The 14,477-nt window shown below is 35.0% G+C and overlaps 1 protein-coding gene across 1 annotated transcript in view; it reads right to left on the bottom strand.

Annotated features, from left to right (window-relative positions):
- The window catches only part of PLCE1 (phospholipase C epsilon 1), a 138,569-nt gene extending 130,309 nt beyond the window's left edge, over nt 1-8,260 (bottom strand). The window contains 1 exon segment of the mRNA XM_086616447.1: nt 7,058-8,260. Coding sequence (XP_086472573.1) covers nt 7,058-8,245 — 1,188 coding nt within the window. The 5' untranslated portion in view covers nt 8,246-8,260.
- Nucleotides 8,261-14,477: the final 6,217 nt, after the last annotated feature.

Below are 14,477 nucleotides of genomic sequence, written 5' to 3'. Positions count from 1 at the left end.
CTAAGGAAATCTTAGTTTTAACAATGTGTTACAACTCCAGAGATAAAAGGACTCTTCTGAACTTCATACAAATGGGAAGATAAGATTATTATTTCTAAGTAGAATGATCACAAACCAATCCAACATATTTTTCTCTCTCATACTCAGCATCTCAAAATTGAGTCTTCAATCTCAGTTCAAAAATTATCATATCTCGTTACAGTTCAAAACATTAAAAAAAAATGAATACTTTCACACAATGTGCCGGACAATACAAGCACTGTCCGATACATGTGTTTTGCAGGTAAGGAATAGTTTCTCATTGTACAGCTTTCTAGTGAAATTATTAAGAGAATGAAAAGAAAAAAAAGAGAAAGTGGTGACAAATGCCAGGGCTGAATGTTTATGTTTCCAGCACTGCCCCATTTCCGACATTCCTGATGAAAGCTGTATGCTGTCACACTGCCCTGAGTCATGCTGGTTCCAACTGCTGCACTGATGTAATTAACTTTGGTTGGTGTAGGAGCACCCTCAGTGCTCTCTTATCCCTTGGTACTCCAGCTCATATGTACTCGGGCAGTACCTAACAGCTGTATTATGTTCAACTGTTATTCCTTTTTTTAAGCTGTCACCACTCTGTATTTTCAAGCAAAGTTCTTCGTAACCAGAGGCTCATAATCATATTATATCAAATCACTTTTCATAAATAGAGAAACTAAATAGCCTCATATCTCATGGAGGATGCGTTAGATACTGTGGCAAGTATAATTTCACAGTAGTTTTTTCCCTGTAAGTCCTTCTTGAAATTTCATATCAATAAGATGTATGCCTTCCAATTATTGTCAACCCAAGCTTATTCCATTTTAGAAAACCTTCTTTTTAAAAGGTCCTGAAAGACTGTAGAAAAGCAAGATAAATTAAAATGTATATGAAACCTCATAAATTCAGATTTTAATTATTCACTTATCAACAGTGCGATCTTTTTATGGCATAGTTTTCATTCACTCATATCAGAGTAAACAACCCAAACTTTTCAATAGTTAATATAGGTAGAGGAGATAAATTCTTTCTCAGTTGAAACGAAGTTAGAAGAGTGTCCAACTGTAACACTCTAAAATGAACTCTTTAATGTGCTGCAGGGAGATTTTCTAAAACAGATCTTCATGCTTCTTTACAGTTAATGAACAGTCACTAGAAGGAAAGTCAGAAAAATGTGGAAAAACTGAAGGCATAATATACTGCTCTTGCCAAGACTCCCACACTATTGGCTCTGAACACCTAAGTGTGCTCACAGCTAAAACTTATTGTTCATAATTTGGCCCAAATTTGTTAAAGCTATAAGGCAACTACAAAATAATACAAAGTATTAAGAGATTTATCTCTAACTGTATCACACATTATAGTAATAAAACTGACTACTTCTACAGACAGGGGATAAATTTTCTGTTTTTAAAGCTAGCCTTTAAAACTGGAGTAACTCAACCCAAAGCAAATATAAGTATAGGGCTTCATTTAACCAAGTTTCATTTATTTTTACAGCATTTACTGAAGGCAAAGCATAATTTCATGCCTATTTGGCTTCTCTTTTGCTTCTCTGATTTTTTTCCAAATAGTCAATTTCACTCATGAACTCTTTTCTTTAAACAAGACAATGCAACTCTTATACAAAAAAAAACAAGAAACACAGGGCCCAGGTAGAACAAAAACCAGCTCATCCATACCTACCTAACTACTTTAACATATGAATATAGACCTTTATGTCTAAAAGCATTATAACATTAGTAACAGGCAAAATACTCAAGCACAGTCAGACAAAAAAAGATTACTGTTCGAGTAGACGTAAAGCCCAACCACTCACAGATTACTTGCTTTATATCATTTTTTTTCTTGTAAATTCCTTCCAGCATGTTGGACTAGAAATTTTATTTCGAAGTGGAAAACCAAAAACTCTCAAGACACAAATCTGTCTGTAATCTACAATATTGAATGGCAAACTATCATTTTTATTTTTTTTTAAATAAAAGTGTAAGTATAGCATAAACTTCAGCATAAAGACCAATGTTGCATTTCAGATATGCATGCAAAACTGGGAGGGAAGAGATTAAAGGTCCAATTAAAGAATTCCATCTTTTTAAATATGGAGCAAGAAGGAAAAACCTGCAGGAAAACCACATAATCCTAACAGCAAGATGATATCACAGCAAATCTAGACCTGAAATTCCTACAGAAACAATTAACAAGAATCAAGAAGTGAAGGCTTCTAAGATTTTACTTTTTTAGGCTGCTTCATGGGTTGTGAGTCTCAGAGTTTGGCAGACACTAAGACGACTCCTATTGCCAGGTGAACTTCATGTGGCCACTCCAAGCAGCTTTGTGTCTGTTCTATCAAATCAGATCAGTCATCTGAGTGAAACACAGCACACACACAAGGACTCTCATGCTTCTTATTATTGTCATTAGTAGAGAGAGTAAGTGAGATGCTTTCAAGTTTTTACCTCACTTAAGAATCAACACAGGCCTCTTCATTATATAAATTATGTTTTGAATACACTGGAAAAGTGTATCTTCCAAGACATTACTAGATAAAAACCAGGGCTAAACTACTCATTCTGACAAAATATTGACAATAAAAGGTTACAATTAACCTGACACCTGAGAAAAGCAACCAAAAAATTTCCTTTGTTCATAAACGTATGTTAGTGCTTGATGTAAAGTGTTTCTGTATTAAGTCAGTGCAACTGGCTGTCAAAACAGTCAGAGCTGATGTTATTTCCATGACTGATAGTGAAATACTTGATCTACCTAAATTTTCAGAAATGCCAGAAAAGTATCCAACATAAAAATAGACTGACTACAGTTGCTCATCTAGCAGCAGGGGGACTGTAGAGAGAGGAAATAGAGCTCTCTGTAGGTTCAGAATTAAAATTAGCATTTATATTATTTGCAAAATATGAATTTTAATTCTGAATGTGTTCAGAATTAATAATCAATTTTAAACAACAAAAAAAGATTCAGACAAATACTATCTATTAAACAGAAAACTACTTGCGCCTGGCTCTGTTTCTTTAAAAATATTATCCAGGATGACAACTTTAGATATCGCATTAATAAAACAGGATAGTAAAAAGTTTGTACTTCCAAATCTTTTTTCTCTCCTTAACTCTTTGTTAACAGATGCCATCAACTGATTATAGCTCAACTTTATGGAAATAAAGAAATCTTATTACAAAGCTGCTTAACATTAGCCATGCATAATCAAAAATCCTTGCATTACATTGATTTTACACATGAATCATAAAAACAGTACAGACTACATGGAAAAAATATGTGATGCTAACAGATGTTGAACTATCTTACCAAATCATTAAATTAGCTATGAAACACTCCTACAATAGAAATCTATAATAAAATCATTATTCTCTTTGTGGGGGCAATTAAGGTGGGGTTTTTTTCATTTGTTGCTTTATTAGTATTTGGCATTTCAGTGGTGCCTTAGCAGCTATGAAAAGCAGAAGATCTATTAGTGTGCTAACCTCTATCTGAGCAGAGTTAAGCAAGCCAGTAGAACTCTTGTTTCTTAAAGCTCTAACTACTGGCATCAGGAATGTAATGACACAGCAAGGATGGTACCGATGCCTACAAAATAAGCTTAACTAAAGAATTCAGCTATTATTATGCATTGCAACTATGATGTTGCAGCTGTCCTCCGGAGATCTTGAGGTCACTCACTTGGTTTGAGAGAATCACCTTGCAATAGTCTAGTGAGCTGCTCAAATTCAGCATCTTAGTCAATGGTGGGCCTGGCTACTTTTGTCATATTACATTACCACTACTGCAGAAACACCATCATATCAAGAAAAAAAGTTTACTTCAGCACTAGGAATCTAACATCCCACAGACACAGATGGTTCAATGATTCCAGAAACTCCTGACTTTTGTAACTAGTCAGATTGCTAATATGAGGGAGTTGAACAGAACCCAAGTGGTGGATACATTGTGCCACACCAAGCAAAGCCAACACCAAAGCTTGCACTCTTATTATATAATTTGTTTCTGTGGCAAACTCTTTGCTTTGCTACAGCTTTAACATGTACCAATGTGAGGGGCTTGCACTGTTCCAACACGGACAAGTGAATTTCTCACGGATACAAGAGCCATGTTACACACATCCATCTGATAAGGGCAAGTACTGCACTGTATCTAGCAGCAAAACTACATATAAAATTAGAAAAAATATTCGACATTAAAATCTTCTGTCTTCATACAACACATTCATTAAATCCAGAGCAGAGGAGTCTAAATCCGCATACAAAATATCTATAAACAGTAATCATATGCTACATTAATATATATATATAATTTCATGTATTTTATATATAATTTCATGTATTTTCTATATAATCCAAAGTCTCAGTCTCACCTTCCTATGTAGAGAAATAAAATAGAAAAAAGTATTCAGCAAGTTCAGTGCCTTTCCTTCATTAGCACTAGAATTTTTATGCAAGGGATATTCACAAATAAGACTCACATTTTCCTACTTAAAACATAAAGGTCTCTATTGTTCCGTGTTACACCAGTACTGCTATGAAAACTTCATTTCTCCAACTTTTTTTTCCCTTGAAGAACAGAACTACTGTTCGCTTAGCTGTTCCAAACAGAATGCATGCTCAAAGGGTGAGATAAGGGGAAAGAACGAACAAATTACACATTCACTTACTACTTTCTCCTTCTTCCTTTGATCATTAGCATGAAAGCTTCCTACAAATGCTAATAATTCATTAAATTATTGTAACCCAGTGCATATGTTCAACAGGTCCATATATTTGTCACATCCACTGAGTTACTTTATATGTTTGTGTAAAAACTATCTATAAAACTAATAATATAAGCCATAAACACATAGAAGTATTATTGCAGAAATATTTGACATTAAGATAACAGAAAAATAATGCTAAGAATGCTTGATGAATAGTACACATAAAGAGATTAAATACAGAGGTTGATAAGAAGAGAAATATTTGTAGTTACCATTTGGAAGAAGAAAGACTTAAAAACATGTGGTTTAAAGCTTTTTCTGACCGTGAGAAAACATTCTGTGCATTGCAATTACGCAGAGTCTTTTACTATGCCTGTTAATATTTTGTTCATTTGTAGACAGAACTTTTCCTATTTAAATAATTATTCAATGAGCATTTATTGTATTTATTTCTGAGTTTCTATATGTACTACAAAAAAAAAAAAAATCTTCAAATTAAAGCCCTCACACCCCAAAATGCTAAACATAGAGTATTCTGCAGCACTGGTGGAAAGTGGTGAAATAGACATGCATGTCAAAAGCTAAGGAGCTCAAGTCAAATTGAAAACATCCAATGAAGAAACCTAAACGCATCCTTCCCTTTTCATACGTATATAAATGAAAATTATGCTAGATCTCCGCTACAAAACATTCTCCCTATTCTCCCCTAAAAAAGCTTATAATGATCATGCAAACATACAAAGCAGGCATCATGTTAGGTAAAGCCATGGCTCACATTCATACCTCCATGGGAACATGAACATGCATCACCAGGGCATGTACTGTATCAGCAAGTTTGTACTTCCACTGACTAGGACAGTGAGTATCACAATAATAAATAGCATGACAAAGCTTTGCAACCTAGTATAAAAGCCTGACATACATAGATTCACAGAACTCTTCAATTAACTATTTGAACATAAAAAATACTTGTTTCTGTAAGGATATTAGGATATTACTGGATGGCACAATTGTCATGTAGCGTCTGAACCACCAAGTCCACTCTGTTATCACTGACAAAATTTCATATAATCTATCTCATCAATTTTACAGTTGGACTCTATGATCTTAAAGGTCTTTTCCAACCTAAATGATTCTATACACCTAAGTTTTCCACCACTTCAGTCCTACTGAAAGCTGTCGCAGAGTCTGCACTCTAAGTGCTAGAAATTTCTCCCAGTTTTCAACCTACCTTTATTCAGGCTCAGCTCATAAGCATAGCTTACTTGACCTTGGTTATTTCCCCTTCCCTAGAACTTATTCATCCATTTTAACAGGGGAAAAAAAAAAAAAACAAAAAAAAAAACACCAAAACAAACCACCACACTTCTTTTATTAAGCTCAATAAACCTCTCCTCTTCTCCTACTCTTCTTGAAAGAGTTTCTCTTGCTATGATCATCCTGCTGGTCTTTCTCAGTAGTACATTTCAGACAAATCCTTGAAAATCAGTGGTCAGAATCTCTTTTATAGATTTCATAGACAACTAATTCCTACCATCACAGAAAATCTTTTACTAGTTAAAATAATTTATTAAAGATGTGCTATTTAATTTCTACAATAATAATTTATGCATTCATTATATCATTCTAAACTCAGAATTTTTTGTATTATCTAATTTAAGAGAACACAAATCAAGGCAATATCAGCACATTAATATATGTTATTCTACTACTACATATTTTTTTTAATTATTTGCAAGTGTAGAAGCATTATAAATATCAGTAACTTGGGGAAAATACTATGTTTGTCTTCTGGAGCAACAAAATTTTTCACTGTGATCTAATACCATCACTTACCATTTTATACCATTTATTCTATGGAATCATTATATCATTACTATATCCATCAAATGTTTATGTACATACATATGCCATATATATGTACATGTAAATACATATGTATGAATATAAATGCATGTTATATACATTTTCTACTCAAAATATAAATATCTGTAAAATTACTAAATATTTTTGTATCTAGGTATAAATATGTACCTATATACATTTTTATATATATATGTGTATACATACATATGTATGTATGTTTTATACAGATATAAAATTATACATTTTTACCCCATGTCTATTTTAAACAAAAAATGAATTCTAAAGGATAAGAATACATTCTTCTAAAAAGCAGTGTTCAACATAAGGTTCAATGTGGTTAAATGAAATACCCTATTCAGTGTCACTATGCGTTTACTAGTTGAAGGTATTTCTTTTAAATGAAACGGATCAATGTCTCAAAATTTAAAAAAAAAAATACCACTATGAAAAGCTTACCTGATACCATAAAGACTTCTCAAGAAAGGAATTAAATTCCCATTTCATTAAGGACTGAATTATAGTTAGCTGTTCTGTTGTAATCCTAGAAAGCTTCAAGCCACTGTTGTTTCTCCTTTGCTCAACATAATTCCAAGCAATGGTTCCTATGTGTCCTGAAGGTAAAGTCCTAACAATTGCTCTCGTTCCAGTATAAACTGATTTTTTAACCTCTTTATCATTTTTACAGAAACGTCTTATCAATAAAGTAGAACGTTCCTTTTTGTTTCTAAAAAAATCCTCTTCCATCTCTTCTTCACAGTTATCATTACAGTCTTCGAAATGGCTCAGAAAGGGCTTTGAGGGCATTCTTCCAGTAAAGTTATTTCCACAGAGGTTGTGACCTGAGCACGTCACTTTAACCTTTCGTGGTGCTCTTTCCAGACATAAATACTTATCCCTTAAAGTGTCTTCATACAACTGCTGCCCATTTTCATTCTCACAATTATTTGTCAACTCCACCAACCTGCAAGAGCAGGCCGGGGAACCAGCGGTGTTACCACCGCCAACACTCACCGGCTGCAAGCAGTCATCCAAAATGAAGCCATTGTGTAAACTGCACAAAGCCTTTGATATATTCCTTTCACTAGCACAATGAAAGTGAAAAAAGGCTACTTTATCAGTATCATTGCTGTCATTCTTATTTACTGCTGTCTGGCTTCTTAACGAAGGTCCATTCATTTTCAACTGAATTTCAGCAAGCATGGCTCTTTCCAGTGAAACAGGAATTCCAGTTTCCAGGCATGCCTGTCTCTCTGCTAAAGGATCACAAGATTTATACAGCTGGCTGCACGGGACGTTGCTCTTGTAGTTTTTCTGCACAATGTTACAGTTAATGTTAAGAAATTCCACTGAATCAGGGATGGAGCTGCTTCTCTCCCAGAAGTTTTCATTGCTATTGTCATTAGTCAGTTGTTCTTTCGCCAGGGAGAATATTTTGGGCACTGAGCCCTGAAGACTTTCTTCTTCAAGTCTGTGTAAGCACGAGAGAGTGCGTGTGGTTTGCCTTTCCAGACTGGCAGTATGTCTTTTTATAACACTGGTGTCCAAAGCATTTTCAGTATTTTCATCTCCAGCTGACTGAGCAGGTATCACTTTACCCTGTACCACAGAGACGAGAACAGACGCTGTCATCTCCTCAGAGGTCATCTTGACACAGTCTTTAGTTGCTAGAAGTGTGTGAGGGATGGGGGGTGGCATCGTCTACCAATCCTCACACCATGATTTCAGTGTAACAAAAGATTCAGTGCTAAATAATCAGGGAATACATGGTAAAATATACATTGGCTACTTGTTCTTTTTGAACTGGGTTTTAAAAAAAAGTAATTTTTTTGACTCTTGGGCTACTAGGCTTTCCCAGCCTTGGATTACTGGCATGAAATACAAACATTTTTAAATCAGTTTCTTATTATGACACAGCCATTTGGCTCGTCTCTTCCCACAATTAATTCTTCTATAATATGCAGCGCTCACACAGTTTCCTCAGGTTGTAGAAGACGACCAAACACACAATCCATGACACATCTCCCCACAGGGCATGCAAAAATCTGATTTTCTGTAAAGAAAAGAAAAAAAATATATATTGAACAGAATCCATGGCACAAAATCCACCATTACAACTACAAGAGAAAGAAATTTGTTTTTATATAAAGAGAAGGAACACAAAACAACAGAAGTTAATTATACTAAGACCTAGAGGATTCCAAAATACACATGTAAATTTGTCTTAAAGCCTCACTTTAAAATACGGGAGAATCAAAGTCTTCTTTTATGTATTCAAATAGCTGTCTTCACTAAGGAAAGCTACATGACTACAGAAAATTAATTTTATTGAAGCTGAAACACCAAAATTGAACATACAAGATACATACAAAGAGAAAAAAGGAAATGTATTTTTTATATTTTTTCTGATTTATAGCCAGGATAAGTTAAAACATTTTGAAGCACAAATAGTTTTTAATCCTACAGTGTCTTTTAAAACTAATTCTTTTCCTGTTCGGAACTGAACTTATCACAACTACAATTGTTTTGATATTACGTGGTTTTTGTTTTCACTAAACTTTCTGTTGTTACCATGCAAGCATGAAGAAAACACCACAGTTCTGCCAGAAGTTTATGACTAAAAAAGCATGAAGGCAGAGTAGGGTAAAAGACCAAAATATTATCAATAATCTTTCTGCCCCCTTTACTTATATGCCTTTAGCTAAAAAGTTGACCTGCCCTTCCACTTTGCCATTAATTCTCAGATTCTTTCCTGCAAATAGCATGGTAGAAGTAAATCTTGGAATCAGAAAATAAGTGGTTACAGTTAGATCAACAAAGGAAACAGAAGAATAAAAGAGACAGACCCAGATAAAGCATGGTACATTAAATATGACACATTTATACATAAGTATATATTTGTTGAATTTTAATGTGTACAAACATTAAGTGTATTATTAAAAATGTGGAAAATGCAGAAAGTTATATTGAGGCCTAAGTTTACTAAAACAGTCTAAATTCAGTAGAAACAAACAAAAACAATGACTTTGAAATTTCAGTAGCAAAACATATCACCAAACTGAAGCAAATCACTGGCTAGGTACAATAACTAGAGACTACTGAACGGATCAACCAAACGTTGACCCAGGCACTATCGACATAAGCAGAAAGGACTAGTTTCTCCAATTTTGTTCATGCAGTTCAGCTAAGCATAAAAATTAAATTATCTGTAGTTGAGAAAACAACTAGGAACGATGGGAGAAATAAAATCAGGAAAGCTTAATAATGAAAGTAATTTGAAGTATAAAATCTATTTTGATACTCTTCTCAAGTAACTATAGTTAATTTTATTTCAAATCATTTTAGAGTGTCAGCTTTCATTTTTATTGATTACTAATCTTCATCCAAAAGTAGTTTGGCACAAATCAAAACACACTCTTTAGTTAATAGGATATTTGATACGCTATTTTCTCACAAAATGAAATACAGAAATGTAAGAAAATATATCATTCTTCCTGCAGGCTCATCAAAAAGGGAAAACAAATTGAAGAAAAGTTACATTTCACTACAAATCCATGGCTAAAAAGTTTGCTAGCCAATAAACACCATTCTTTCTTCGGACAGTAAATGCATGAAAAACAGAATTGTAATTTAATATTTCAATCAAGATTTCAATTTTATTGGTTTAACAACAGAAGGGAGAACAGGAAGGGTCACAAAGGAAAGGGACAGAGACAGAACAAAGAGCCACAAGTTTTACATTCTCCATGCATTACAAAATACATGTGCATGCCAGAACAGCCAGAAGAGACCGAAGATAGGAAACTCAGATCCTGTACATGAGAGAGATTTAGCACCAGAAAGGAAAACAAAAGCTACAGTTCACTGAAAAGTCGTGTAGAAGGAGATAGTAGCAGTTGGATAGAGTGGCAGAGACTGGACTTAAACCGAGGTCATGTTCCCAACAGTTCACAGAGCTCCCTGCAAATACTGCAACAGCACAACTGTAGAGGAGATAGAATGAGAAACCAACACCCAAGCAATTCTTTACGTCTGTATTCCCTGATAGTCCCTATATCATTAAGTTGTACCCTGAAATTCATTTTAGTTCACTTTCTTCAATCTTAACTATTATAAAAAAAAAAAAAAACCACCACAACTCGAAGCAATACACTTAGGCACACACACAAAAAAGAAGAAAGTACCTCAGCAATTATCTTACTCTACCATTTCCTCTCTTCCCTTCCTCCTTTCTCTTCAAATCCCCAGGTAACAGCTTACATAATTTTTTGTCACTACACACACAAAGAAAACTGCAAGCAATCCATCTAGAAATGCTCCCATCTCATTTCTTCTGGCAACCATTCTGTGTCTTCGAGTCCAAATCTACATACAATTACGCTGATCAAATGAGAAAGATCTAGGAGGAGCTAGAAGGAGAAGCAGGGTTTTTTTCTTGTTTTCTTACTCTTAAGTGTATCAACCTTGTAAATAGTATAAAACATGTACCTTTACTAGTAATAGTCTTCAGTACCAATTTTTGAAGGACTTCTCTCATCGATCAAAACATCTCAGTCTACTGATTCATCTTTTCTATTTGCATCAGAAAAATTCCAGGTAATCCAATGAAAATACAAGCTCCCAAAATATATTCACAAGTGCATTCCCTGTAATATTGCTAAGCCAGGAATAAAAATTATTGGAATGGACTGTCACTGCAAAGAATATACTGTTTATTACATTGGTCGCCAAATGAAATTCTTCCAAAACAACGTCATCCCACAAGGCAAAAAGACATCATTAAGCAACTTTAACATCACACAATGAATTTGAGATCACAAAACTGATCATGCCTGTTAACTTGAATTTTTTTACATTGCTCACTATGGTGAAACTTTAAAAAAAAAAAAAAAAATTACTGATTTGCTTCTGCAAACAGAACCAGATGTCTATTTATATCCAAGACTCTGCCACAAAACTGATTCCGAGGCCAGGACTGTTCTTCCATAGTCCTCCTTCATTCAACATAATTCTCCCACTTCTCTCTTAAGCCAAAGTGTCTCCACACGTCCTCCCCAAACTGCTCCTCTCTCATCTTTTTCTTCTCTCTAGAAACTTTATCTTAAATCTTTCCCATCATAGGTTTTGGTGGTCACCTCTGCCCCCAACTCCAGAGGATACGGGCCTGTCTATTTCTCTCCATGAGCATCAATCTTCTGTCTATCCATGCCTATGTTTGAAATCCATCTCATCAAGAGTAACGTCTGCTTAAGAAGCTCCCTGTCTATGTCCAGCTGTTCCCATCTTCTCATGACCACTGCAACGCGATAGGGAACTGATCCATCTCAAGAATTTTATGCTCAAGTTACTTCACAGCTAGATCATTTTCCCAATCCAGTTCATATATCGTCGTACTAACACATGTGCTACAATAGAACAAGGGAGAAAATGAGCAGCACGGGAATGGAGGAAAGCTGGTTTAAACATTTCTGCAATCTGCAAAAGTAGTTTGATATTTCAGCTACGTCAATCTAACAGGTAGCTGCCACCAAAGCGGGCAGACTCTCTTGCCCTTCAGTCCCCATTTCCCCCACCTCATGCATCTAGAGATCATAAGTCCACAGAGGTAAGTTGATTCAGCTGGCTAATTTGTCAGGAAACTATTCTTTTCATCCAAATGAATTGACTCACCTTGTGACCACATGATCACTATATTCCACAAAAAGGAAATATTAGGAATGTCTGGTAGAGACCACATGTCTCAGTAGTGGCTTCAGTTTAGACCGTGTTCACTACGATGTCTAAATGCACCCTGAACATAACAGACTAAGAGAAAAGTTATCTAGTGTACGAGCATGCTAAAATCTCATTAAATAGCAAGTAAAACCCATGATGGTAAAGCCTCTGATCTATGAACAAGTGCAAAAATATCTGAAGCTGTGGCTCTGCTGAACAGATGACAAGGGTTTCATGTGTCCCCCATTATACTCTTCTCAGTCTCTGCTTTCCACTGTAATCAACAGATTTCAATTCACTGTGCCCAGCAAATTCCTTAAACTGTTGGAATTCATCAGACATGTTATGAAGTGCATTAACAGTGTTATAAATGCTATCAACTGCAATACTCACTAGCTCAACCAATAAATCAGTAACTTACTGTAAAATTGCAGAATTATCACTCCCTGTGGCTTACCTTACTCACCTACCTGCACATGGGTGGCCAAAGCTTACAGCCTCATAAAAAGCCACAAACACATACATGCATTTGCATATAAGAACAATGTTGAAATTATTCAAAGTCTATTCTTCCAGTTGCACATTCAACTCTGAAGAAACTGATTCACAGTTAAATCTGAATATAAAAGCACATGAAGTAGCCAACTAAGACTGCACTGTACTCAACACATGCTGACATTTCACAAGGCCACTAGGTTAGCTGATGAAATCCATTAATAACTACACTGGTTCGTTTTACAAGGCTTAAGTTATGTTGGAAATGTAATGTACTCCTTCTATCAGTAAAGGAAAGTAAAAATATAATAAACTAGATTCAATGTTAGCGAATCATCCTGGATGTAGAGGTCAGCAACAAAGACAAATGAATAATGAAATAAAAAATCTGGCAACCTTTCAGCACACACATTCAAAAAATGTAGTAAGTCTGAAAACATGTGACACAAAACAAACTTGTCTATTTTTTTTTTTACGCTGCTGCATGTACTTTAAGATTTGGAGTGCAAGTTGGTATTAATAATAATGTTTAATAATTCCTTATTCCTCAGCCACCTGGGTTTAAAGTCTGCAACAGTCTAGGTGAAACATTCAACATAATAAAAAAACATAAAACTGTACTAATTTCGCATCAGTTTAACCTATAATTCATTACTCAAGCAGGAATTCTGCTTTAGAGAAAAAAAATGGAGTATGTTAAAACACTATTATTTAGTTTAAGGAAAGGCATATGAAGGATCAGAACCGTGAGATGATGTGGTAAGTTAGCCTTTCAACTCTAGGCTGTCAAGGAAAAGATTAGATAAACATTTGAGGATGCTAGTTGGACTGTGGGAAGAAGCAACAACTGTATGAGCAGCAAGTAGGGGACCGGTCTCATAGTAAAGATGAGGATTATACAGAGAAGTTGCGTGCTGCCAGAGATGCCAAATGCAATTCAGTATGTGGGATGCTGTGGGAGCTTCACAGGGAACTCACTGAATGCCTGGTAGGGGTCAAAATTATGAGTGCAAAGAATGAGGGGGACTGACAAACAGATATGTGACATTACAAAACACATACTGGTGGTTTCCATGGGTAAAATGTTATTGGACTGCAACAGAAGGTAATTCAAGACAGCTAAGGGGCAAATGAAGGCAGCCTGACAAGCCTCCCTTCTTCCCTGGCTACGCTGGGACATCTATAGCTATTTCTCCAACTGTCGTCCTACATGCTACAAATACATGGTGACTATTCTAAACAAAAAACATTTCAGCACACAAGCCTCAACAATCAAATAATTATATTAATTAATAGAATATTAATTAATAAATATTTACACAGCACCTAAGGCATAAGCAATCAACGAGTAAGAGATTCTTGGGAAACAATAAACTAGATCAATAATTTGGCACAGCACATGGTTACAAAACTATTGATCATCTCACGTCACCCCAACAACTGTTTTCAAACAATATAATCCAGTTCAAGATCTTAAGGAAACAACTGATTCACAAGGAAAGTTGTTTGTATACTACGATTATCCATTTACAATAAAAAAAAAAAAAAGCGCACGTTTTTTCAGCAAATAAACTACAGTTTGTTCCAGACCAATTCCTTGAAGAGAATAAGAAATCCACATTTATTAACTCCTCTTCAATTTACCCTATATCATACACACTCTCAGTTT

The sequence above is a fragment of the Tauraco erythrolophus genome, chromosome 9, assembly GCF_009769465.1.
Source record: "Tauraco erythrolophus isolate bTauEry1 chromosome 9, bTauEry1.pri, whole genome shotgun sequence".
NCBI lineage: Eukaryota > Metazoa > Chordata > Aves > Musophagiformes > Musophagidae > Tauraco > Tauraco erythrolophus.
The sequence above is the reverse complement of the archived record's forward strand: the minus strand, read 5'-3'. Positions and strand labels throughout refer to the sequence as shown.